The 22,942-nt window shown below is 36.1% G+C and overlaps 4 protein-coding genes across 15 annotated transcripts; 2 read left to right on the top strand and 2 right to left on the bottom strand.

Moving 5' to 3' along the window:
• Positions 1-63: 63 nt before the first annotated feature.
• Positions 64-18,267, top strand: LOC124952669 (Bardet-Biedl syndrome 2 protein homolog). Of its 7 annotated transcripts, none has more exons than XM_047502883.1 (12): positions 64-543; positions 661-780; positions 849-1,037; positions 1,150-1,332; positions 1,403-1,625; positions 1,703-1,914; positions 1,987-2,157; positions 2,293-2,397; positions 2,472-2,784; positions 2,910-3,164; positions 3,282-7,946; positions 18,005-18,267. In XM_047502883.1, exons 1-11 carry the CDS (start codon positions 319-321, stop codon positions 3,374-3,376), a joined length of 2,091 nt encoding a protein of 696 aa, XP_047358839.1. In that variant the 5' UTR covers positions 64-318; the 3' UTR covers positions 3,377-7,946; positions 18,005-18,267. The 7 variants fall into 7 exon arrangements, with proteins under 7 accessions (XP_047358839.1, XP_047358841.1, XP_047358840.1 ...); XM_047502885.1 differs by lacking the exon at positions 18,005-18,267 and adding an exon at positions 13,735-13,847 and having other exon boundaries at positions 3,282-3,481; XM_047502884.1 differs by lacking the exon at positions 18,005-18,267 and having other exon boundaries at positions 3,282-3,481; positions 5,661-12,010.
• Positions 11,317-19,022, bottom strand: LOC124952679. 4 transcript variants are annotated; one of them, XR_007101974.1, is made up of 4 exons: positions 15,699-19,022; positions 15,510-15,625; positions 15,261-15,394; positions 11,317-11,878 (listed from the first exon to the last, which is right to left on the bottom strand). XR_007101974.1 is itself a non-coding variant. In XM_047502908.1 (4 exons), the coding sequence occupies exons 1-3, from the start codon at positions 17,331-17,333 to the stop codon at positions 15,756-15,758; spliced, it is 549 nt and encodes a 182-aa protein (XP_047358864.1). In that variant the 5' UTR covers positions 17,334-17,945; the 3' UTR covers positions 11,326-11,878; positions 15,261-15,755. The 4 variants fall into 4 exon arrangements, 2 of the variants coding, with proteins under 2 accessions (XP_047358864.1, XP_047358865.1); XM_047502908.1 differs by having other exon boundaries at positions 11,326-11,878; positions 15,261-15,850; positions 16,805-17,032; positions 17,108-17,945; XR_007101973.1 differs by having other exon boundaries at positions 15,510-19,022.
• LOC124952671 (cysteine desulfurase, mitochondrial) lies at positions 18,138-22,859 on the top strand. Of its 3 annotated transcripts, XR_007101971.1 has the most exons (11): positions 18,159-18,295; positions 18,390-18,469; positions 18,573-18,689; positions 18,764-18,901; positions 18,968-19,173; positions 19,296-19,417; positions 19,502-19,659; positions 19,729-20,000; positions 20,109-20,198; positions 20,422-20,559; positions 21,552-22,859. XR_007101971.1 is itself a non-coding variant. In XM_047502891.1 (10 exons), the coding sequence occupies exons 2-10, from the start codon at positions 18,467-18,469 to the stop codon at positions 20,483-20,485; spliced, it is 1,170 nt and encodes a 389-aa protein (XP_047358847.1). In that variant the 5' UTR covers positions 18,138-18,156; positions 18,390-18,466; the 3' UTR covers positions 20,486-20,637. The 3 variants fall into 3 exon arrangements, 2 of the variants coding, with proteins under 2 accessions (XP_047358847.1, XP_047358845.1); XM_047502891.1 differs by lacking the exons at positions 18,159-18,295; positions 21,552-22,859 and adding an exon at positions 18,138-18,156 and having other exon boundaries at positions 20,422-20,637; XM_047502889.1 differs by lacking the exon at positions 21,552-22,859 and having other exon boundaries at positions 20,422-20,637.
• LOC124952677 (ypt/Rab-type GTPase ypt7) lies at positions 20,214-22,479 on the bottom strand. The gene is made up of 3 exons (XM_047502905.1): positions 21,887-22,479; positions 21,171-21,415; positions 20,214-21,046 (listed from the first exon to the last, which is right to left on the bottom strand). The coding sequence occupies exons 1-3, from the start codon at positions 22,064-22,066 to the stop codon at positions 20,848-20,850; spliced, it is 624 nt and encodes a 207-aa protein (XP_047358861.1). The 5' UTR covers positions 22,067-22,479; the 3' UTR covers positions 20,214-20,847.
• Positions 22,860-22,942: the final 83 nt, after the last annotated feature.

The following is a 22,942-nucleotide window of genomic DNA, read 5'->3' as shown; positions in this document are numbered from 1 at the left end:
ATTGTATCATATATGAGCGTTTTTTATTTAATATATACGAGTATATTACTATAATATGTATTTATAACTGTTACATACTATAAAAGATCCGCATAATGTAAAATATCATAAAGTAGGTAATGATTTTTTATTAAGGGAGCAAAGTTTGTCCCTGTTATGAATCATTTACGAACTAAATTTGATGTATAGCTTATACCAAGGTGTGTTATATAATATGGCAGAAAAAATCAATACACCACAGTCTACTTTCTAGTATTAGGAGCAGAAGAAGGTGTTATTTATTTGGACCTTAATACACCTAATTTGCAATATTTCTAGATGGCTGCATTTTCATTAAATATTCAAAAACGTATAGAATCAGGTCTGGTAGCTAGTGGAAAATTTGATGGTTCTCATGCTTGTTTAACAGCTGTAACCTCTGGAGGAAATATTTTAGTACACAGTCCTCATAGGCAACCTCAAATTAAGAACAATGATTCTGAACAACCAGATGGAAGATTATCTTGGAGTGGGGAACTTGCTGAATTGCAAATTGATAGTCAGGTCGGGCGATATCTAAGAAGCATGTGAATTAAACCATATTTTCTATATTAAAGAGTAAAACAAATATATATTATATTGGATAAGGAAAATATAAGATTGAAATTATTCATTTCTTAGGTAACAGCAATATGCACTGGGCATCTTGGGGAAGATGAAAGAGATATTCTTTTAATAGGAACTTCTACACACATTCTCGCTTATCACGTAGAAGATAATGCTGATATTTTTTATAAAGAGGTAATTAGGGTTTAGCAATTATGATAATTTGATAAACAACGTTTTGCTAATATATCTTTATTTAACAGATGACAGATGGTGCACTGTATATAACGATAGGTAAACTTGGATGGTTATCGGATCAAGTAGCAGTCATTGGTGGTAATAGCTCGATAACCGTCTTAGATTCCAAGGGAACGGAAATTTTTTGGACAGTGATGGGTGACATAGTTACTTCCATTGCAATATTTGATTTTGAAGGTGATCAAGAGAATGAGGTATAATGTGCTAACATTTATATATATATATATATATATATATATATATATATCTGATAAATCCTTTCATATAAATGATATATTTAATTGTTTAATTCGTTAACACTTGTAGTTGCTTATTGGGACAAAAGATTTTGAAATAAAATTATTGAAAGAAGATGCAATAGTGTGGGATACAAAAGAAACGGCATCGGTAACTGCATTGGCAGGACTTTCTAACAAACAATTTGCATATGCAGTGGGAAATGGAACAATAGGGGTTTATGAAGCTGGTCAAAGGCTTTGGCGAGTTAAAGTGAGAAGTACAGATGAAAAGACATCTACAATAAATGATCTATATTCCACTTTATCTAGTTTATTTTCAGTCTAAACACAGAGCAGTGTCTATACGAAATTTTGATATAAATGGAGATGGTGTGTTAGAGCTCATCACTGGATGGAGTAGCGGGAAAGTTGATGCAAGATCGTGTAACACCGGAGATGTCATATTTAAAATACAATTGTCTACTGGCGTGGCTGGCATTGTAGAGGCTGATTATAGAAGACAAGGTAGACCAGATTTGGTTGCCGTATCTATTTCTGGAGAAGGTATTCGAATTACATTTAATTTCATTATCACTTTTGGCAAGTAGATAATCATTATTATAATAGAGTAATATTGTTAGTGCGTGGATATGCTCCTGGAACTGCAATGGACGCTCCAGAGCCTGGTGAAATAATGCGTGAATTATTGTCTAAGAAACAAGCGTTACAAATGGAACTTCGACAAAGAGCTGCATCGGTTCCAAATATGTATCATCATACAAAGCTAGCAGTTAGTTTAATATCAGCTAGAGGTGCAGCCCGTCTTGGTATTGCAGCCGGACCAGGTCTTTTGGTAATACATTAATTTGTTAAATCATAAAATTATTACGAATAATTCTTTTAATTATCATCATTTTTACATCAGGTTTATTGTGCCATAGTATTTGCAGAAGGTGTATTCGAGGGCGAAACACTTGTAGCTCATCCAAATAGGCCGCAAGGTGAATTGGAAATTGAATTACGTCCTCCAAAAAATGGGCCTATCGATATTCACGTAAAAATTAGTGTTGGTCCACCTGGTGCAGATTTATTACAGGCATTTGACATTTGACGTTTATAAACAGCTAGAATAGTTTCAACAAATATAATAATAAATATCATTTATTATTTTTTTTTTTTTTTTTTTTTTTTTTTTTTTTTTTCTTTACACTAATACTCTTTTATCTTATAGGTTTTCGAAATGACAAGACAATTGCCCAGATTTTGTATGTATGAAATTATTTCACATCCAGAGGAAGCTTCCCAAACGGTAATAGATGGCGGTATTACTATAGAGGTAAATTATTAAAAGAGATTTCTATATAATGATCCATGCCTTAGGATTAATCAGAATCATGGTATTCAATGTAGGTTGCTGAGAGGGCACAGCGTATTGCATTATGGTTGAATCAAAGTCTTCTGCTTGCGGAGGAGTTTGAAATCGCGGAAGAAGGGCCAAACGCTGCCTCGATCGAACTTTGGCTTCGTGGATTAAGAGATAACAAAATCCATTGCTTTACAGCAAGTCCTTCTGGAAAAATAACAGTACAGACGGAAGACTCGACGTTTGCTGGTGATATAGTTCAATCTTTGGCAATGTATTTGGGTCTTAGAGAGCTTAATTCTGAATCAATATTTCCAAACGAAGAAAGTAAAATGTTAGAAGCTTTAGAACGCGTCAAAGGTTATATCTCATTATTTAACATATTTTTTAATAATTCATGTTACACGTATCGAGGTCATCGGAAGTTAATCAAAGGCGACGAGATATAAACATAATAATTTAAGATTTATTTTTGTTCATTGCAGGCTTAAAAGATGTCGATGCGAAACTTCAAGCGGAAGCTGCTAGTACTGCTCTTCTTCTTAAAAATGTTGTTATTCGCTTAGAAGATGCACGAATATTGCAAAATGTAGAAGAAATGAGGAAGCGATTATTACAATTGAAAGCTATAAACAGTGACCTAATTAGAAATCACGAAATCAGAATGAACAGTAATCGAGATCTTTCAATAAATTTGAAAGAATTGAATATCGGTGTCCAACGAGTCGCAAAATTAAGAGGTATTTAACATTTTCACTATGTCAGTTGATTAGATTATATAGCTTGTTGATTATTAAATGCTAGAAATATGCGATAAGAACGTTACGAGGAAGTTTCCTTCGATTTCATACTTTTAGTCGGTAAAGCTGCTACAAATGCAGTCTCACGGTGCAGGACTGCGATACAGGATGAAAATCCAAGGGCGCTCCTTGCAGCAATGCGAAACGGTTGATCCTGACGCCTTACGTAAGGACGAATATACGGTATTTTTATTTTTCTGCGTCACTATTGCTACACCTGATAATGAAATACATTCTTACGTGTACGTTGTAAATCGGTAAGTAAGATGCAATCACGTTTCTGACTATTCTTAAGTATTCGAAATGAATGAATTCAATTTGAAAGAATTTTTTCTCTGTGCATTTCTTTTACTCATTCAATAAAAAATCAGATAATACAAGGAATGCTTTATGAAGTGTATAATTACGTCTATTGTGATTATTACGATGGCAGCCTTTTAATGATTAGGATTATGATTGTTTAACATTAAACTCGTTCGTTCGATTGTCTTCGGATATGAACATAAAAACAGCCATGACCTGTCAAATAGAAGTCTCGAGAGCATACAGTCATCATTACATAACGCGCGAGATATCTATTTTGCTGCTAAAAGAAACGACTTTTTTTTCTAGTTTAATGAATATCGTAGCACGTGGCACATTTTTCGAGTTAAGCTTAGATTCTTGCATGCGATAATATATCATATTTTTCATAATATGTTGTTGCATCAAAACTTTTCAAGTTTCGTAACACAATTTGTTGTTAATAAAGCATGATTCCTCTTAAGAAATTCCTTGCAACTTAATATTTATGGACGATATTAATGGTTTCAATAGGATGTGCGCGAGATGAAGATAGATTCGAAGAAAAAAGAAAAAAGAAAAAGAAAAAAAAAAAAAAAAAAGAAAAGAAGAAAAAAGAAAAAAAGGAGAAAAGATAAAAAAAAAAAAAAAAAAAAAAAAATGAAAAGTCTTGTATGCTTAAGTGTTCATAATGAGCCGTTTGTTTCAATATGCTTAGATAATCGTACGAAAATGTATGTACGCGGTATCACGCCTTGAGAATGACAGATATAGATTTTGTTTACGGCTCACGATCACGCGTAAATGCCATGATCAGCTTCTAAACAGTAAACAATCGTTTATAAAGATAAAGTTCATTGCGATTAGACCAAGACATTTGACTAGAGGGTGAACTATTATAACTATTTTCAGAGTTTTATATACTTCCGTGATATATTGCATTGTGTTTTGTCTCTACTTTGCTTCTCAAGAGAACAAAAACGAAGAAAAACACTAAGGAACGATAGCATTTGTATGTAAGATTGCTTTTTATCTGTTTTTTTTATTTTTTTTATTTAAATTTTAACAAATATTACTTTGATATTTTATCAACTTCGTTGTCGGTATTAAATTCATAATATTTTTAAATATATATTTAGCACGCAAAATCGTTACCCAAGGGTGACAAGTAATGCATATAAGTGGCATTTGGCCATTTCTATTTTCTATTTATCCATTTATACTAGGATAAAAAAAGTTTACGATTATGCACTTCCGTTGGAATTCAATAGAACGGATTTTAGATTGTTATCGTTCGTCGTTTGTTTTTTATCGATAAAAAAAATTTCGTCTTTTGTCGTTTGATATCGAAATCGTACTTTATTCCTTCGTACTTCTTCTCGATGGAAAAACTTATTCACCAATCAATACCACCCGATATAAGTGTAGAAAATGTTAGGTCGGTCGATCATTTCAACGTCAACGGTAAAGTATTTTTCTAGTGGAAGAAAATGAAGGAATCCCTTGACAAATTCTTTCTATTTTGGCGCCATTTCTCGGAATCTAATCCCATTGATAGGTTAAATATAGACGCCTGGATTTAAGAACGAATAAGATGGGAGAAAAGCGTGCCGCTCTGCGTGACCCCCCGTCTGTTCTCTCGGGTTATCGTTGTTTAATGGCACTCTCTTATCACTTATCACAACGGCAGCACGGAGTTATTACTCAAAATTCTTTACGTTCGACACTACCCGGCTAAGCAAAAAAGTAAAGAAATATAATGATGAATCTATCAGATGATCTTAACGCCTTTTACGGATAAGATAATGCCATGTATTCTCGTCTATCAATCTTTTAAGCCAGAAGAGAGAGAGAGAGAGAGAGAGAGAGAGAGAGAGAGAGAGAGAGAGAGAGAGAGAGAGAGAGAGAGAGAGGAGCCATAAGAGGAAAGACCGTTAATTTTGTTTTCGTAATGAGATCGCCGACACATTGTACGTCGCTGATATCTCGATACGGAACTCCGTGAGATATCCAAGAAGATAAATAATATTAATTTAACGAAAAACGATCGCTGAATAGAATCTGAATCTGTATTTCTCCGAAATATTCAAGAATATTGTTATAGTTTGGTGATCGCTTCCCAATTTTTATTTTTATTTTTCTGTTTCATGGGAGGTCGAAGAAGGATCAAATGGCTGAAGAATTGGAAGGACAGAGTTATTTTTGACGAACTCGAATAAAATAAGAATACACGTAAATCTTGTTGAAAGAGCTCAAAGTTTTAAAGTGGTAAAGAGGGCGCACATATGCGTGGGCGTATTTTGCGGAACGACTCGACAATCGCTTTCTCATGTTTCCTTTAGGTTGTGTCTTCGAAGACGTCGTTGTGTAACTTCAAACAATCTGCGTACGCAGAACCGTCGAGAATACTTCATTATAGGTGGATTGGTAATGAAAAAGAAGGTCAATGGCTAAACTTGGCAGGAAGCTCGCATGGTCGTCGCAGGAAGCGACTTCGACATCGACGTCGACGTTGACGATGGGACGGCTGCAGGCCACACGTCAGACACGCGTTTCGTTTTATCGCTTACGATGACAAACGTGAACATGCCAAAGTATCTTCTAATTTTTATTTCATTTGCGAAATGAAAGATGAACGACAAGGATAATAATAGGAATGATCTGGTAGAAGGTTGATGTACTACTTGCCTTTGAATTGACCGCGAGGCTTTTCTTTTAGTTGATTAATCAATTAAAAGAATCCAAATTAGTCGAACGTATTTCCGTCAAAAATATCTTAGAATCTCGTATCTCGAAGAAATTTATCTGCTATCAATGGTCAACAATTGTGTTCTATCATTGATGCGATAGGAGTATGACGTAGTGTTTTTCCCGCGCGATGTCGTCGATAAGAGAGTCGTCGACTCGTGCGCTTTCTCGATTATGTCGACGCCAGGTCGATATGGTGATTTGAACTTGGACCTCACCGTGACAAGGAACGAAACTATTTCTTCTTGCTTTTGCTGATTGCCATGTATTTTTTTCATCGATCTTCGACTTCTCCTGATTTATCATTTTTTCTAAATTTAACTCGTACTCTTTTTTTTTTTTATTTATATTCTACATTCAACATTTTCTTTTTATATTTTGAAATTTCAATCGGAGTCGATTTTCTTTGGGATCAAAGTACAATTTCTGTAATTACATATGAGTTACAACGAATTACTATAGTACCATTAGAAAGGTCTTTGCAACAGATCGGTAGAATTAGATCGACCTATTTCTGCCGGTACGTCTGCACTCTATTATTCAATATCATAGGTAAGCCACCTCAAACGGAAGGACTGCTTAACTTGGTTGTACTAGTAGCATTTATGCGATGATAAAAATAAGATAGTTAAACGATCCTAACATTATCTTTTTTTTCTTTTTCTTTTTCCTTCTATCGTGTACGATATCAGGAAAACATTTGATTGTACCTCGTCGATAGACTATTTCAATTGAAAACAAATTTCTATGCGATCTCTCGCCGCCGGAAATAATTAAGCATCGATAATGTTTCGACATGAAAATGATGTTTCTCCAATAACGAAGATATAGATTTAGAACTTCAGTTCTAAGCGCTGCACTCCGCCATTCGTATGCATTAGATAAATGCTCAGATAGTGAAATGAATTATCTTGTTAATATATCAATAGTAACTGCAGTAACAATTGGCGCAATTGCAAAGACAAAATTATCTTGTTACTATCGGTAGGACCTAAACTATGATAAAAGTCATTGCACGTGTAGTCAACTGTTGCCGGTTAACAACTGCTTAGTCCAATTTGTATATTCTATGCGCTTAGAAATCAACTATAAAGAATTCGTTCGGTTTTCCTTCAGAAAATCAGAATATATAGATATGTAATTTTAAGATTATTGTTCTATCATATTTAGATAAAAATAATACATTCGAAAATGAAGTAGAAAAAAAAAAAAAAAAGAAGAAAAAAAAAAAAAGAAAAAAAAAAAAGAAAAAAAAACACAATCAAAAGAAGGATAAACGGATAAGACAATCTGACGATGTTGTGAAGGCCAGTGATTCGTTGAATTCATCCTCGCTTGTAAGATTAAAATTTTGCGAGCGTAGACGGTAACTAATAGTCGGCGACGGATCACGAGGACAAATTGTGACTGGTGCAATGATAAAAGAGACTGGGAGCTTACTCGATTACACCGACGTCAGGTCGGTTGCGAGTTGAACTTGGACCTCTCGTAGCAACAGGAACGCTCGAGAATCGTTCGACGAATCCCTTCGAAGAGTTGGAACGATTTTAAAATCGAGATATACGAGATGGTCGAACGAGAATCAGATCGCGTCGATTCGACGTTATCTTCTTCTCGAATACGCGCCGATAACTTTGAGAAAGAGAATATTATCAATCTTTCGTGTTCAGGTTAACGATAATGATCCTCGCAGTAAGTAATTTCATAATCGTAATTGTAATCGATAAGTTCAATTAATTGCAACTTTCACAGCTTATTTTATATTTACTAACAGCGATAATTAGCAGCGATATTCTATTCTACTGGAATTTAAGAAATTAAAGGTAAAAAGAAGCAAGACAATCGGCCCTCTCGAATGGCCCTCTCGATCGGTCGTCTCACCGACATACGAATTTCGACGTCGCGCTTAATAGAGAGACAACGACTCGACGGGGAATTATGCGGCGTTGGGCGCATAATCATGAGCGTAGTCTGATCGAGACAGTTGCTCTGATATGACCCCCTGCGAGAGTGGTCTCAATTTTAAACTGCGACCGATAGACGGCAGAGAACGGAAAGAGAGAAAAAAGAGAAAGAGAGAGAGAGAGAGAGAGAGAGAGAGAGAGAGAGAGAGAGAGAGAGAGAGAGAGACGAAAAGAGAGCCTATAATGGACCGTCGCAAGCGTGATTGGCGTAACAAGTCGGGCCTAGAATCGACTTCGACTTGTATACATATAACGCCTACATTCACATATATCGTAGCCTGGATCTCGAGCGTGCACTCGAAGAAGAAGAAGAATAAGAATAAGACGATACGCGAAGAATATAGTATATCGCTCGTAAATATACGATAAGTATGCCGCGAGCTTATGCCCCCTGCGAGAGTGTAGTGCCTATTTCAAAGTGCAAATGACAATCATTCACGTGATGTTTGCAGAAATCGGTTTTACATGCATACGTATCGGATGATATATTCGCTAACTCGTAACTTATACTTTACTCTATCGGTCTCTACCACCAGCTGCACGACCGAGTTTCTCTCTTCTAGTCGTTCTATTCGTTAATGCCTCTCTAAAAAAAAAATATCCCGATCAATGAGGAAAACAGCAGATAGGGAGAATGATTGACGGATACCGAATAAAAATACAAAGAGCTTATTTTCGTTGATCTCGGGAAAATGCGAAATCTAAGCTTATCGTCGAAACATAAATTTGACTATTTGCCGTTCGATTTCTCTTTTGCCTCGATGACCGATAATCCTTGCTAAGAATAAAATCGTTTCTTCTTCGGGTGCAAAGTACGATCCGTATTTCTCGGGTTGCGTTGGCAATTATGCGGTCACTGCCACGGGATAATTTAAAAGGAAAGGAAAATATCTTCCGTGTCAATAAATCCAGGTGCCAGAGGTCCTTATAAAATGGCCCCGATAAAGGAAAGAATATTTTTCTAACTAATTAACTAACTCGTTAGGATAGCGTTTGCTTTTACGAAAAGAAAGAGAAAGAAAGAAAGAAAGAAAGAAAGAAAAGAGAAAAGTAAAGGACCTCTCCTCCCACATACAAGTCAATCTAATTCTTTCCTCTTAAAAGAGAAAAAGAAGAATGTCTTTCTCGTTAATATAGTAGAAGAAGTCAAGTACGGTGGGGTCAAAGAGAAAAAGAAGATGTATATTCGACAATCATGGACGATTAGTCAGCCACGAGAGTGCATCGCGTGAAACACGTGGGACATTGTACGTCCTTGGTGTCGTTCCCCTTTCTTCTTTTTCTTCTTCATCTTTCGATGTCTCTCTCTCTCTCTCTCTCTCTCTCTCTCTCTCTCTCTCTCTCAATCGAACGGACAAACGAAAGAAGAAACAAACGCAGTGTGAGTGGACAGCTTTTCGCAACTACGATATATAGTGCTCGTACACGTGACATAATAAAAGTAAACCTAACCGAGTACAGTTTCACTGCACGGTAGTCGCAATTACATCTATTAATAGATCACGAGAAGACGTGTACACGAAGCTTTCATCTCAATAGCACGTTACTTTACGGTGACAACAATAAAACTCGGTGTTCGAGTTGGCCTACGCTCTAGCATGACTCTATACCGGTCGTCGTAAAAGAACCTCGCGGTAGAGATCGTGGATTTCTAGTTAGGCGAGTTAGGCGAGAAACGCGAACAAAAAGAAAGAGTCAGCTCTCGTAGTTTCCCCGCTCGATCGAACGTATAATTCCATAACGATCGAGGGAGTGCCTTTTGTTCGAGGATCGAGAGATAACTAGAATTTTATATTCGAATGAAGCAGTTAACGCGCTTCTCTAGGCGAGATTAATAATTATTATCTTTCCTCCTTTCGATCGATGCTTGAAACGCATAATCCTAGCGCACAATCGTCCTATTTAACAGGTATGCTTCGCGGAAATCGTTTAAGCGGACCAGATACGAAACGCAAGGCTTTATTTGAATTGTAAATGTTCATAACTGGATAATTGGTGTGATCGTTACATCTCGTTGATCCTACGGATTTATTCACATTATAGTTCGTTTTCATTGGATCGTTGGCAGCAGAGAATTCTCGTATTTATCAAGGGAAAGCGTGTACGATGACGAGATCGAAGGATAAATTTAAATTAGAAAAAGGACGAGAATTTTAGAATGTTAATCTTAATGAAACTTAATTATGTGATGAGCGAAAAATCCACGAACTCGAGCTTGTTTACGGTTTGCAACCGTTGATGGTCTCTATGAATAGACGAGGGACTCAAACGCAATTCTTTTTTCAATTCAAGATATCGGAATTGGTACAATCGCCGGAAAGAAACGAGGGTAGGAGGTCGAACGAGCGTTTCTCTTTCTATCTCTCTTTCCCTCCGCTATCTGGTGAAAAGTACGGAAAATTTATCGTACCGAGACAAAACAGGCATTATGATTAATTAATGGATCCCGATAACACAAAGCATCCTTTGTCTCCGGTGATCGATAGAAATCGAAGATCACTCGGGATGATTCTATCAGTGTGTTTCTTGTAAACTCGTGCGTTCGGCGCTTCACGTTTTCTTTCACGCATCGCCGATCGATCCTTCAATTATATTACAATGAGAAAGATCTTCTTATCTCGCGTGCTGCGCTCTCAAGTACGATAATTTATTATGTACGTAATGGAATATCGATTACTTTGTACTTTGTTTCGAGTAATTATTACGATATATGTACGTACAACTCGCACGCTCGGTTTAAATTAAATTGAAAAAAAAGAAAGAAAAAAGAAAACAAAACAAAAGAACAATAAAACAATTTTAAGCGATTCCGCGTCTGCGCTTCTCAAGGAAGACAAACACTACTACGTTTTATTTATAAACGCTTTGGAAATTAAGACAATCGGTCAACGACTACGAATTATCTTAATTCTTTTTTTTTCCTTTTTTGTTTTTTTTTTTTTTCTCTCCTGTATTTACAACATTTCCATGTTGTATTCCCATTAATGAGCGAGAACGGTAGATTTACAAATCCTTCGAGACTGAATTTAGTAAGTTGCAATAAATGTCTCATCTCGAAGAATGTGGTTATAAAGCATATAGTCATAAAGCTACGGATCAAAATATAAAATAGAAACGATTATTGAAAAGCAGAAATATATGTTGTTGTCGGTAATTTATTTGAAAGAAAAATAATCGTTCGTACATGAGCGATTCGGTTCGTAAAACATAAAAGATTGTTACGACGTCGCGACGATGCAAAAGCATCCCCAGGGCTATTTCTTTTCGACATAGGCGGTCAAAGAAAACAATAAGAAAATGCAGACGAGTCCTCTCTGTCAGCGTTAACCCCTTCCCTACATTTCTGCAATCGGTTTGCACGCGTCTGTCCACCAACAGGCATGCTCTCCTTGTTTTACCCCCTCTCTCGCGGCTCTCTCGGGGCCCGTAAAATCTGGAACAAGAACCGCGTGGCGAGACGAACCGGTACCAGTGACACCGAGAGACTCGGTAGCAACGGAGCTCTTCTAAAGTGACGACTTTCTCGGTCTCACATTGGTCCACGTCTTTAATCTTTTACACGAATAAGAAAATAGACGAAGACAAAGAGGACGAGAATTTAAGAATACCGAAGTCAAATTCGTCTTTCCTTCAATCCTCTTACGAGTACGGGAAGAGTATCTGGAAAAGCAAAAGGAAAAGCTCTATAAGTAACAGTGATAGCATCCTTTTATCTATTTATAAAAAATTTCTTCGACCTATCGTCGTTTTTCTTTATTTTCGTTGAATTTATCGAAATAAAAGTAAAAGAGAAAAGACAGGATGACGTCGAAAAGATATTGTTCGACAATGGGAATCAAAGGATTTGGCACGGCAACTCGGATCGTCGTGACGATCTTTCTCCTTTTGAATATTCTCGGGACGATGGATTGCGCGCCTTACAGAAGATCTCATTTGAGAACACTGAGGTTGTGCTCGAAAAGGCTTAGCGACGCGTTGTACTTGGTGTGCAGCGAGCGAGGATACAACGAACCCTTCTCCTATAGCGGCGAAGATGAGCCACGCGGTCCTACTGGCCCTGGACTCGTCGAAGAATGTTGTTATCATTCCTGCAGCTACGTACAGCTTGAGCAGTACTGCAAGCCAACGTCCGAGGAGAAGCGGGGAGGTGCCCGCGACGCCATGTGAGTGGATGTTAGTTTCTCTTCTGGTTTTTATTTCATCTCTCTCTCTCTCTCTCTCTCTCCCCCTCTCTCTGCCTCTTTCCTTTTCTCATCCTTGCTCTGATCCTTGCTCGCTCTGATCCTCACCGGGCTTCGTCATTTTCATTCCTTCTAGCGCAAAGGGACTTCTATTTTCTTTCAAAAAGATTGTCATTAATTCGTTTAAAGCTATCTCTTCAGTTTAAAGATATCATTTCTTCTTTGATAAAGAACCACGCCGATTCGTTTTATTTTTAACGAGAGAAAGATATATATTATTATTTGACGCGTATATTTTCAGCCGGTTTCGAGTTCCTTGACATCGTTCGCTCGAGATTTCACAGAGTAATCGTAATCGTCACGCTTATCCTCTTATTATGTGACTTATTTTCTAGCATATTAACTACCACGATATCTTTCCATGATAATAGGTGCTTCGCCCTACACCATCGGTGCAAAGACTCTTACCATTTCTATTGACAACGATTGACTGTAAGGAGGAATCAAAAGGTCAACCTAGTAATTGCAATAACCTTTGACTCTCTCGATCAGCCTTCACACGCGAACGTCGTGATCGTTCTCCTTGTTTCTCGACGATTAATCTTATAATCTGATCCCTTCCAGTCGTGCCCGATCGATCGTAAAATACCGTTAGTTAGTTATTCTATTCGTACGTTTCTTCGTCAAAAATCAAAACACATCGATAACTTGATTGTTATCATCGTTTCGTCGTTCTTGGTATTATAGTATCGAAAATACCAACTTTCTTTCTCTATTCTTCTTTATTCTTTTGGACTTTACATTCGAGCAAGATAATAGATGGTTTACATCGAGCATTGTTAATTGTACACAAATCGCCGGGAGTAAGAAACCGGAACAGCGAGCGAGCGAGCGAGCGAGCGAGCGAACGAGAGAGCATAGTTACCAACATTCTTATCATCGCCACAAAGATAATCCATGTTACTTTTATTAAAGTTCATGGTTATACGAACTGGCCTTTAGTAGCAAGATTAGTCCGAAGTGCTAGGACAATTCGCTATCTCCGCTTTTTCGTTTCATTTTTTTCGCTTTCTCCCCTTCCCTTCCCTTCCCATCGCTTCTTTCCTCTTCTTTTCTTTTCTCGGTTGATTTAACCCGATGTGATTTATACGCTCTCGTGAGACTTGTTTTTCCGAAGATCTTAATCGATCTTTCTTCTTACATAAGCAGTGTTTAGGTTACGATCGTGACACGCGCGAATCCTTTGTTTATTTCGACTATTTTAACGAAAAGAACGCGTTGATAATGATCGATCGAACGAACTATTACTTATCCTTTTGTTTTTTCGTTTTACAGAGAGGAGTCCATCAGAATAGTGAACCTACCCGACTCTTTTGCGAAAATACAATCGCCGTCGAAAGAAGAGAAACCGTTATCGTCAAGTAATCGCCGTACAAGAAAAGGCAAGGATTGTCGGACGAAGAACGGTCGAAAGCATAGACATGGCGAATGCTATTAAGAGGAAAGAGATTTTTCTTCATAACCATAACAAAGGAGAGAAATAGCGAATCGTAATACCCGCGAGCGTATTCGAATGAAAGCGCCGCCGAAAACGTCGCCAATCTCGACTGCCTCGTTAGGAAAGTTCGCAGAAACTCATCTTCTACGTCTTCGGCTTCGTGATCTTTCACAAGATGGGGATTGGAGATAGAATGGACTCGAATCTCTTTTTCTACAAGACAAAAATAAACTACACCAACCATCAAAAGGATCAAGGACGATCGTAGATGCTCCGAACTTTTTCGTACATATTTTAAGTAGATATATTTTTAAATAATCGAAGGACGATAATAGCTCGACTTGCACGCTGAGTGTTTGTGCGTGAGAGAGAGAGAGAGAGAGAGAGAGAGAGAGAGAGAGAGAGCGAGAGAGGGAGAGAGAGAGAGAGAGAGAGAGAGAGAGAAATAAGCCACGTTATTTCGATACGTTAAGGAATCTAGTCCCACAAAAGGGTGCTGGTTGGTCGTTGTTTTATAATCGACGTTATCAACTTTGTCGTCCATTTGTGATTTTCTTCGTAATTTACGGGAAGAGGATGATTCGACGAATCTTTTCTTTTTTTTTCTTTTTTTTTTTTTTCTTTTTCTTTCATGATAAGACTTACAAAGTCGAAAGAAAAATGGCGAGGTTAGGGAATGAGTTTGAAATACACAAAATTGGACATGAAATTTGTGGATCGCCAGCAATGAGGGAAGAAGAATCAAGAGCTTTGCCTCTCGAGTACGACTTCCTTACTAAAAAGACAGTAATGATTAACGTAACGTGAGAAAATTTGTGATTCATTCAATCCATTAATATATTTCTATTATTTTTTTCTTTTTTTTTTCTTTCGTTCTAAAGATTGAATTTGAGATTAATCACGTGATCTCACAAAGGAAGACTTAATAAAGATTTTATTAACGTAAAATATTTTTATAGGCATGTCAAGTGCAACAAAGCAAAAGCTTCGCTTTCGAGTTGCCGGTGACATTAATTCTCTTACCGACTGATGATCTCACTAGTATTAAATATCAATTATTGTTTAGCACTAAATAATCATATTATTAACCTTAACGATTAAGTAAAATACGCACCTCGGACTATTGGACGTGATTAGAAGCAAATCGTTTGTACGATTCATCTGCGCGCGAGAATGATCAAAATGAAATAACTTTCGATCGGGAATCAATTGAAAAATGCTTCTGACTATCTGTTAGGGATCAATATTAATTCATTGACTTAGTCCTTTATTTATTGGAATTTCGCTGGCAATTGGGTCGTATGATTAACGATTAATAAATATTTATATATAGATCCGTTCACTGTTTTCTATTTAGCGTTACCTTTGTCTTCCTCTTTCCACTGTCATTCCTTCACAAAGCATCTTAACGCATCGCTGACCATACAGAGAGATCTCCCTTTTCGCAATCGCTGCATTCTTTGGCATTTATCATCCTTAGAGATAGAAACTCGAAACCTAAGATAACATTGACATCGATATATCGTCGGCTTTTTCTATATCGTATATCGGATTATTTCAGCGTTATCACATTTCTATCATAATTAAAGAAGGAATAATCTATAATACTCACGTTTGCGCGACCATCTTGTATGTGTATAATTAGAAAATATAATATACGATACCGCTTCAGACGTCTCGTTTTAAATTGAAATGGCACTTAAAGCGCCGTAAGATCCAAATATATTCCTCCAAAAATTGAACTTCTCGGTAAAATATTTCTTAGAAACTACTTAACAAGCGATATGTCACTTTTACATACCTGCACTTTGTACTTTTATGGGTGGGTACGCGTTTCACGGTTCTGCAAGATGATTAACTATTGCCATTCGTTCTTCCGCTGTCGGAAATGTATTTTTGTCGCAGTGACCGTCTTGAAATATCGGAAAGTATTCGCAAATCTACCATATCTTACTATAACATTACATACAGATGTTATATTAAGATCACAGGGATATACAAAGGTATCGATAGTTTGAAAATGATATAACATTTTATTTTTCTGACAAGAGAAAAGCCTTGGAAAATATTCGTTCGTTCTTTTCAAAAACACAGAACGTCAATATTCTCGATATCGCAAATATTATCCTCGTAATAGCAAGTCTTAGCAAAGTCTCGTAGTTTTGTTTTTTTCTTTTTTTTTTTTTTTTTTTTTTTTTTTTTTTTTTTTTTTTTTTTTTTTTTTCATTCGGCTTGCGTAAAAGATCTTGGAATCGATCGTTAAAATCGTTATAAACCTCGTACAGTTTTTCGATGGCCATTTGAAATGGCACATCATCGTTTTCCCTCTACGAAGTAAGAAATAGAACAATCTCGACTTTGTTATTTTTCTTTTCTTAACGTACGTAAGCACATGCATTGGAAATCACGTCGGATGCAAAATTCTTCTTTTTTTCTTCGTATAATATTTTTAGACACATTTAATAGACCTTAGAATATCATAATTTTTCACAAAAGCTAATTACATGGATGGATTAATCAGATGTAAAATTATTCATTTCAGGAAGTTGTATACGTTTTTGATGCAGGATTGTCCGGATAAAGCATTATCCGAAGAACATCGTCATACTTCGAACGAACTGACATGAGCAAACGATAACGTGCAATGCAATGGGAGAGTTTAGCCGGTGTTCGTTCATTCAGAATGACCTTGTCATTATTTACAATTATTTACTAGGAAGGATGTCGACGTTACGAATTCGACGTTAAGCTCGAGACTTTTCGTATAATTGTATAAATTATTATTATTTAGCGCTAAACAATCGCGTTATTAGCCTTAACGATTAAATAAAATACGCACCTCGGTCTATATTATTAGATATCATTAGTCTAACGTATGAATTGAATAATAGACTCCTTGAAAATTACCTTTCATCTTACGATTATTTATCGCAACATTCTGAGACATTACGGAAACAGATGGAAGAGATTTCGATCGATAATACCGTTTTTGTTCGTGAAAATCTTCTCGAATAGAATCAGAATTAACATCCACGATATGCTCTCCCTCTGGATTTCCTATTTTCTCATGATATATCTCTCTTCTCGTGTTTATCGAAGGATGTAGAGATTTGTTATCCCGCTCTAGGGAAAAATCTGAAAGAAGAAAAGGAAAGTGGAAAGTTTGACCGATCGATTGAATCTCAGAAAGTAAGATCTTATTTTACTTGCCAATAGATTCGGTTAGCTCGAATTTCTTATAGTCCGTCTTTTTTAAATCAAATTTTTCGATGCCTCTTTTGAGGCGATCGTTGCCACAACAGATCTTCGTGAAGAAATCCATCAGCCGATCTTTGCAATCTTCTTTAAAAGCCGCGTTTAACGTTATCGGCAGCATAATCGAGAGGGTCGTTACGATTAATAAGGTGTCCTGTCTTTCGCTGCCTTTCCTCCTCATCTTTGCGTTTGTCGCAGAACGATGTTAGTTGCACGACTTGACCATTTGTTCAGCGTTCCTTTCACTTTAAATCGAACCCTTATCCGAGCGTACGTGTTTAAAATACGCTCGCACAATCTTGCACGATGAAGGTTTTTATTTATCTGTCCCACGTACTTTACCTGCTTACCGTCTTACGTCGATCATCGTCATGTCTTGAGAATGTAGCAGAGCGACAAACTCGATTATGCTCGACAAATTCGCGAATACCAGGAGAAAGTGATCGAAACGTTTATCGATCTTCCTTATGTCGACTTGTGATATTTACAACGTCATTTTTCATTATTGTTCCGTTAAATAAGTGTTACGGTCAAATTCCTCGAGGGGGGATCCGATAAAAGAAAAATAAAATGTTCGCATATTTTAACGGATTAGCTGATTTTTGTCATTGAATTGGTGTCTATTGGGGAGGACAATCGCAATGACGTAAAACTAATCGAAGCTATTAATAGATATATAATAATGAATAAACGCGTTGACGAAGAACGTAATAGATATGTCTATCGGCAAGTGCATTTTTCAAAGGCAAAGTCGAAACTATCGATTCATCCTATGAAATAACTTTGTCGAAATTTCCTTCGAAACATATTTCATGTGTAATAATGATAAAAAAATTATTTCTATTTTCATAGGAATCGTTAAGTAGCGCCGTCGCTGATGAAAATTTGAATAGCACGTTTCAGCGAATCAACGGTAGATGACACTGTTAGGCGATACTCCACAGAATGACAGAGATTGCTAAGGTTAAGGGCATGCGGAATAGTCGAATTGGCGGGCACGATCAGTAATTACTTATAATATTAATATTTTCATTATGTTTCGGCCGACTAGAAGTTTAATGATAACGTTACGGCAAGTTAAAGATTGTCGCTCCTTCTTAAGTAGGTTTAGTCAACAATTTTCAGAAATCACCGAATACGAATGTATGTTTTTTATTTGTTATTATATATCCTATCTGTCGTTACTTGTCAAAGTACGATTAACATGTTATTATAGCGGTTTTATAATTATCCATAGCTCCTATCACCGATGAATATAAGAGAGGACCCTTGGAAGGTAGATCGCTTTATTTAGATGCTCAAGCTACAACACCTATGGTATGGATTAATATTGCACAATCTTATGCTTTAACAGTGCAATGTCTTTAATCAATAAGTATAACGTAATGGGTTATAAAATAATAGTACGATTAATGTTTAGGACCCACGGGTATTGGATAAGATGATGTTATATTTTACTTCTTATTATGGAAATCCACATTCTAGAACCCATATGTATGGATGGGAAACAGAAGCTGCAATAGAACATGCTCGTAAAGTTAGTACAATAGGATATGCATTAATATGGGAATAAAGTTTTCCTTTGGATAATTTAAATGATTCTTTCCATAGCAAGTGGCAGATCTGATAGGTGCCGATAAAAAAGAGATTGTTTTTACGTCTGGTGCAACAGAATGCAATAACATTGCTGTGAAGGGCGTAGCAAGGTTTTATAAATCAAGAAAAAATCATGTTATAACAACACAAACTGTAAGTATTTACAATATTAGTTAAAGATATAGGTCATCCTATTGAAATCGGTATATATACATTTAGGAGCACAAATGTGTATTAGATTCATGCAGAGCCTTGGAGGCAGAAGGGTTTGACGTGACATATCTACCAGTTAAATCAAATGGACTTATCGATATCGATCAATTAGAAGCCGCTATTACGCCAGTTACATCGCTCGTTTCTGTAATGACGGTTAATAATGAAATTGGTGTTAGACAACCTATCGAACAGATTGGTGCTATTTGCAGGTACACGTATAATTGTATGCAGAGAAATAAAATATTCTTATTTTATGTACGTCCATATATATATATATATATATATATATATATATATATATATATATATATAATCATCGTTTTTTCGACAGAAAGAGAAAGGTTTTTTTTCATACCGATGCAGCTCAAGCCGTTGGCAAGATACCGCTTGATGTTAATGCGATGAACATTGATCTCATGTCTATTAGTGGTCATAAAATATATGGACCCAAAGGTATTATATATATATACATCTCGCGCTATGAACTCTTGCAAGTTTTTAAATTATGCCCTATTTATGGTATAATCGTTTGCATAGGTATTGGAGCACTCTATGTAAGACGAAGGCCACGTGTTCGCATTGAAGCATTACAAAGCGGAGGTGGACAGGAACGAGGTATGAGAAGCGGAACTGTTCCAGCACCTTTGGCTGTTGGGCTTGGTGCTGCTTGTGACTTGGCACGATCAGAAATGGAGGTATGCTTCATCATTTTATAATTCTTCATATAGAACTTTCTATTATCTATATAAATTAATCGTTTTCAGTATGACCATAAATATATTACGAATCTTTCAAATATCTTGATCGAAAAAATTATGTCTAATTTACCGCAAGTTGTACGCAATGGGGACTCAATTGCTTGGTATCCTGGATGCGTTAATTTATCATTTGCATGTGTAGAAGGAGAATCATTACTAATGGCACTGAAAGAAATAGCCTTAAGTAGTGGTTCTGCATGCACGAGTGCAAGTTTAGAACCTAGTTACGTGTTAAGAGCAATTGGAGCATCGGAAGATCTGGCGCACTCTAGTATCAGGCAAGTATAAAACGATAATAATATATAAAACAACGAGCATATACATGTATGCATGATGCGTATCTATGTATACACGTATAATGTGCTTTTGTAATTGAATTTGGGCAGATTCGGTATTGGCCGGTTTACTACGCTGGAGGAAATCGAATATACTGCAAAACATACGATTGAAGAAGTTAAGAAGCTTCGCGATATGAGGTAAAACTTCATTGATCATAGTATAAATTTTTATTTAATGTAGAAGCATGATTAATATACAATTCATTTTCAATTTGCGATGCGTGAACATAATTATCGTTATTTGCTGGATGGATTCATTGTCGAACGTGTTTTTAACGATAGAATTATGTTGAATTCGATAAAAAAAAAAATCTGATAAAATATCGAGATTACGTGAATCACAAAATTTGTTTCTTTACAGTCCCCTGTGGGAGATGGTCGAAGATGGAATCGATTTAAAAACTATCAAATGGACTCAGCATTAGTTTTTTCTTCTTCGTCAGCGTGTGAGTTAGAAGGCTCATATATCGAAATAAGCAGAGAGAATTAAGCGTAGAGAGTAAGTTCGTAAGAGTTAAAGCTCGGTTAATTAAAATTATTCTCGAAGTATAATAAAATTAAAATTTAAAAATCGTTACTGCTAAGGACCTTAATTTTATTCCTAGATATTTATGTATATAAAATTTTTACGTCAGTGTTTCCAAATACTTGCTCTGTATTTGGAAAAGTGCATCTGTCGTATACACGCGTGACGTGAAATATAATTCAATTCCTTTGTTTCTAAGAAAAAATTGTAAAAATTCGTTCGTTGTTTTTTTTTTTTCTTTTTTTTTTTTTTTTTTTTTTTTTAACATAAACAGGATGGATCGGTAGCTTCGTCGATATAGGAAATTTTAAAACGATCCTTGTCCATTTCGTGAAGTTCCATACGAGATCGATTAGCTTCAACTAGATGCTGCGCAATGTCCTCGAACATTTCATGTATTCCTTCTCCGGTTTTACAAGACGTTTTGTAAGTTCCAGAGATTAAGTTGTGACATTGCTCGCTAAAGTGATCATATATGTTATATTATAGAAATTAAGAGAAATATATATATATATGTATATATATATATTTTTTTTCTTTTTTTTTTTTTTTTTTTTTTTTTTTTTTTTTCTCAAAAAACCTACCAAAATTGTTCCATTTCCGCATCCGTAACTTGCGGAGTGACGCCTTCCAAGTCACTTTTATTACCGCAAAGAAAAATCTTTGCGTTTTCCGCATACGTAACTATATCCAATAGATGCTGAGATAAAAGATGAAAAGACGTTGAGTTATCTAGAGCAAATACCAGAATAGCTGCTTCGGCAAACTTGTAGTAACTCGATGTTACGGATGCTACTCTCTCCATACCTCCGGTATCCCATAATTGTAACTGCAAAGGAAAGAAACTTTTGCGTCAACTATATTTTAATAAATTCTAATTCATACGTTTCCATCTGCTATCCTAACTATGGAAGGAACAAAAAAAAAGGTTAACTGTTAAAGAAAATTTCTGATCTATATTTCAGAGAGCGCAGAAAACAGAGACAGAGCGTAAAAAATGTACGGAAACGTTCCTACGATTAATCTCCACCTACGGGCTACCTACGCATCAGGTGCATATATATGCAAACTGTCTAAATCATCTATTCCATTCAATTGTAGACCGAGGATGGTGAAATATAGATTGAGCTTTAATGCGTCGTTAATGTCACTTAAAAATTGAAGTAGTTGAATTACCCGTTGCATTAAACATAAAAATTCGATTGGAAAATATTCGGATATTGTATGAATTAACAATTAAAATCGCATGGTAAAGGATAAGAGAGAGAGAGAGAGGGAGAACAAATTTGGTCATACTTACACGTATTCGTCTGTCGTCGACTATATATTCTTTGTCGATATTATCGAGACCAAGCGTCGATTTTCGATCGTTACTTGCGACGAAAGAATTGTTCGCGAATCGCCTGAATATAGACGTTTTCCCAACACCATATTCACCACAAAGAATGACTTTTTGCTCCGTTACTTTGACGGTAGCCATGTCCCATGTAAAATCGCCTTAAGACCAAGCGAAAACATCAGCAGTCAGGGATCATATTATGATGTAAAATGTACCTTCGTAAAATGGGTACGGCAACGCGAATTATTTCTTTTTTTTTTTTTTTTTACTTTTTATATTGAAACGTTCCTCCGACCGTACGCACTTGAGGATCTCCTAATGCACGGAAGAAGAAGTAATCCTACGTTAACGCGATAGAATAAAAATAGTAGACGATGGACCATGAACTATCGCTATCGCAGACAAACGATTCGATTGCGATAACAATAATTAGGATAAAATTTTCTTTCGTATAATCTATGGAAATGATATTCCATCCGAGATTTACATATGTGATCGTTATGCAGATACAGCGTCATTGTTTACAAGCAGTCGATCGTTGCTTGTGAGATTAGTCGATTAATTTAAATTTTTACCGGCGGGACAAGTCACGGTATACAAAGTCATGATATACAAGGTAATACAGACCTCAGCGCACACTTCGGTTAATCTAAATTACTTATTTCTTAAGAATAAGAAATATTACAATATACTCTCTAGTATAAAAAGTGAAAAGAAAAGAAAATATTATTTTAAAGAGCAATGAGATTTATCGTATTCTTGGTCCATCTCAAAATGGGAGATGACGCAACCATTAGCAAATCGAATAACCAGTTTTAAATAGCAGTTTATTTCTTATTGATTTCGGAATGACACAATGTTTCGCAAGATGGATTTAATTATATTATAAGAATAATTATTGTCTCCTCGTTCTTAAATAAATATATATCGTCAATTGTAATCGTCGATACGTAGGCCGATATCTCGATATCGAGCCTTTTATCCTGGACGTTGGCTATCGATTGGGAATCGATACGC

Source organism: Vespa velutina, chromosome 10 (genome assembly GCF_912470025.1).
Source record: "Vespa velutina chromosome 10, iVesVel2.1, whole genome shotgun sequence".
In the NCBI taxonomy this organism is placed as follows: Eukaryota; Metazoa; Arthropoda; class Insecta; order Hymenoptera; family Vespidae; genus Vespa; species Vespa velutina.
This window is presented reverse-complemented; position numbering and strand designations above follow the sequence as displayed.

Bases quoted from the DNA above. Each gene is read 5' to 3' on its own strand.
- LOC124952677 (XM_047502905.1), bottom strand. From the start codon at position 22,066: ATGGCTACCGTCAAAGTAACGGAGCAAAAAGTCATTCTTTGTGGTGAA. The intron at 21,416-21,886 runs GTAAGTATGACC...TTTCCTTTGCAG, and splicing joins TCGACGACAGACGAATACGT to TTACAATTATGGGATACCGG. The intron at 21,047-21,170 runs GTAGGTTTTTTG...TGATCACTTTAG, and splicing joins GCGGAAATGGAACAATTTTG to CGAGCAATGTCACAACTTAA.
- LOC124952679 (XM_047502908.1), bottom strand. From the start codon at position 17,333: ATGAGGAGGAAAGGCAGCGAAAGACAGGACACCTTATTAATCGTAACG. The intron at 17,033-17,107 runs GCAAGTAAAATA...TTCTTCTTTCAG, and splicing joins CGAGCTAACCGAATCTATTG to ATTTTTCCCTAGAGCGGGAT. The intron at 15,851-16,804 runs GTAATTTTCAAG...GTAATGTTATAG, and splicing joins AAATAATCGTAAGATGAAAG to TAAGATATGGTAGATTTGCG.
- LOC124952669 (XM_047502883.1), top strand. From the start codon at position 319: ATGGCTGCATTTTCATTAAATATTCAAAAACGTATAGAATCAGGTCTG. The intron at 1,626-1,702 runs GTATTCGAATTA...TAATATTGTTAG, and splicing joins CGTATCTATTTCTGGAGAAG to TGCGTGGATATGCTCCTGGA. The intron at 1,915-1,986 runs GTAATACATTAA...TTTTTACATCAG, and splicing joins CAGCCGGACCAGGTCTTTTG to GTTTATTGTGCCATAGTATT.
- LOC124952671 (XM_047502889.1), top strand. From the start codon at position 18,187: ATGTTTCGGCCGACTAGAAGTTTAATGATAACGTTACGGCAAGTTAAA. The intron at 18,902-18,967 runs GTAAGTATTTAC...ATATACATTTAG, and splicing joins ATGTTATAACAACACAAACT to GAGCACAAATGTGTATTAGA. The intron at 20,001-20,108 runs GCAAGTATAAAA...GAATTTGGGCAG, and splicing joins CTGGCGCACTCTAGTATCAG to ATTCGGTATTGGCCGGTTTA.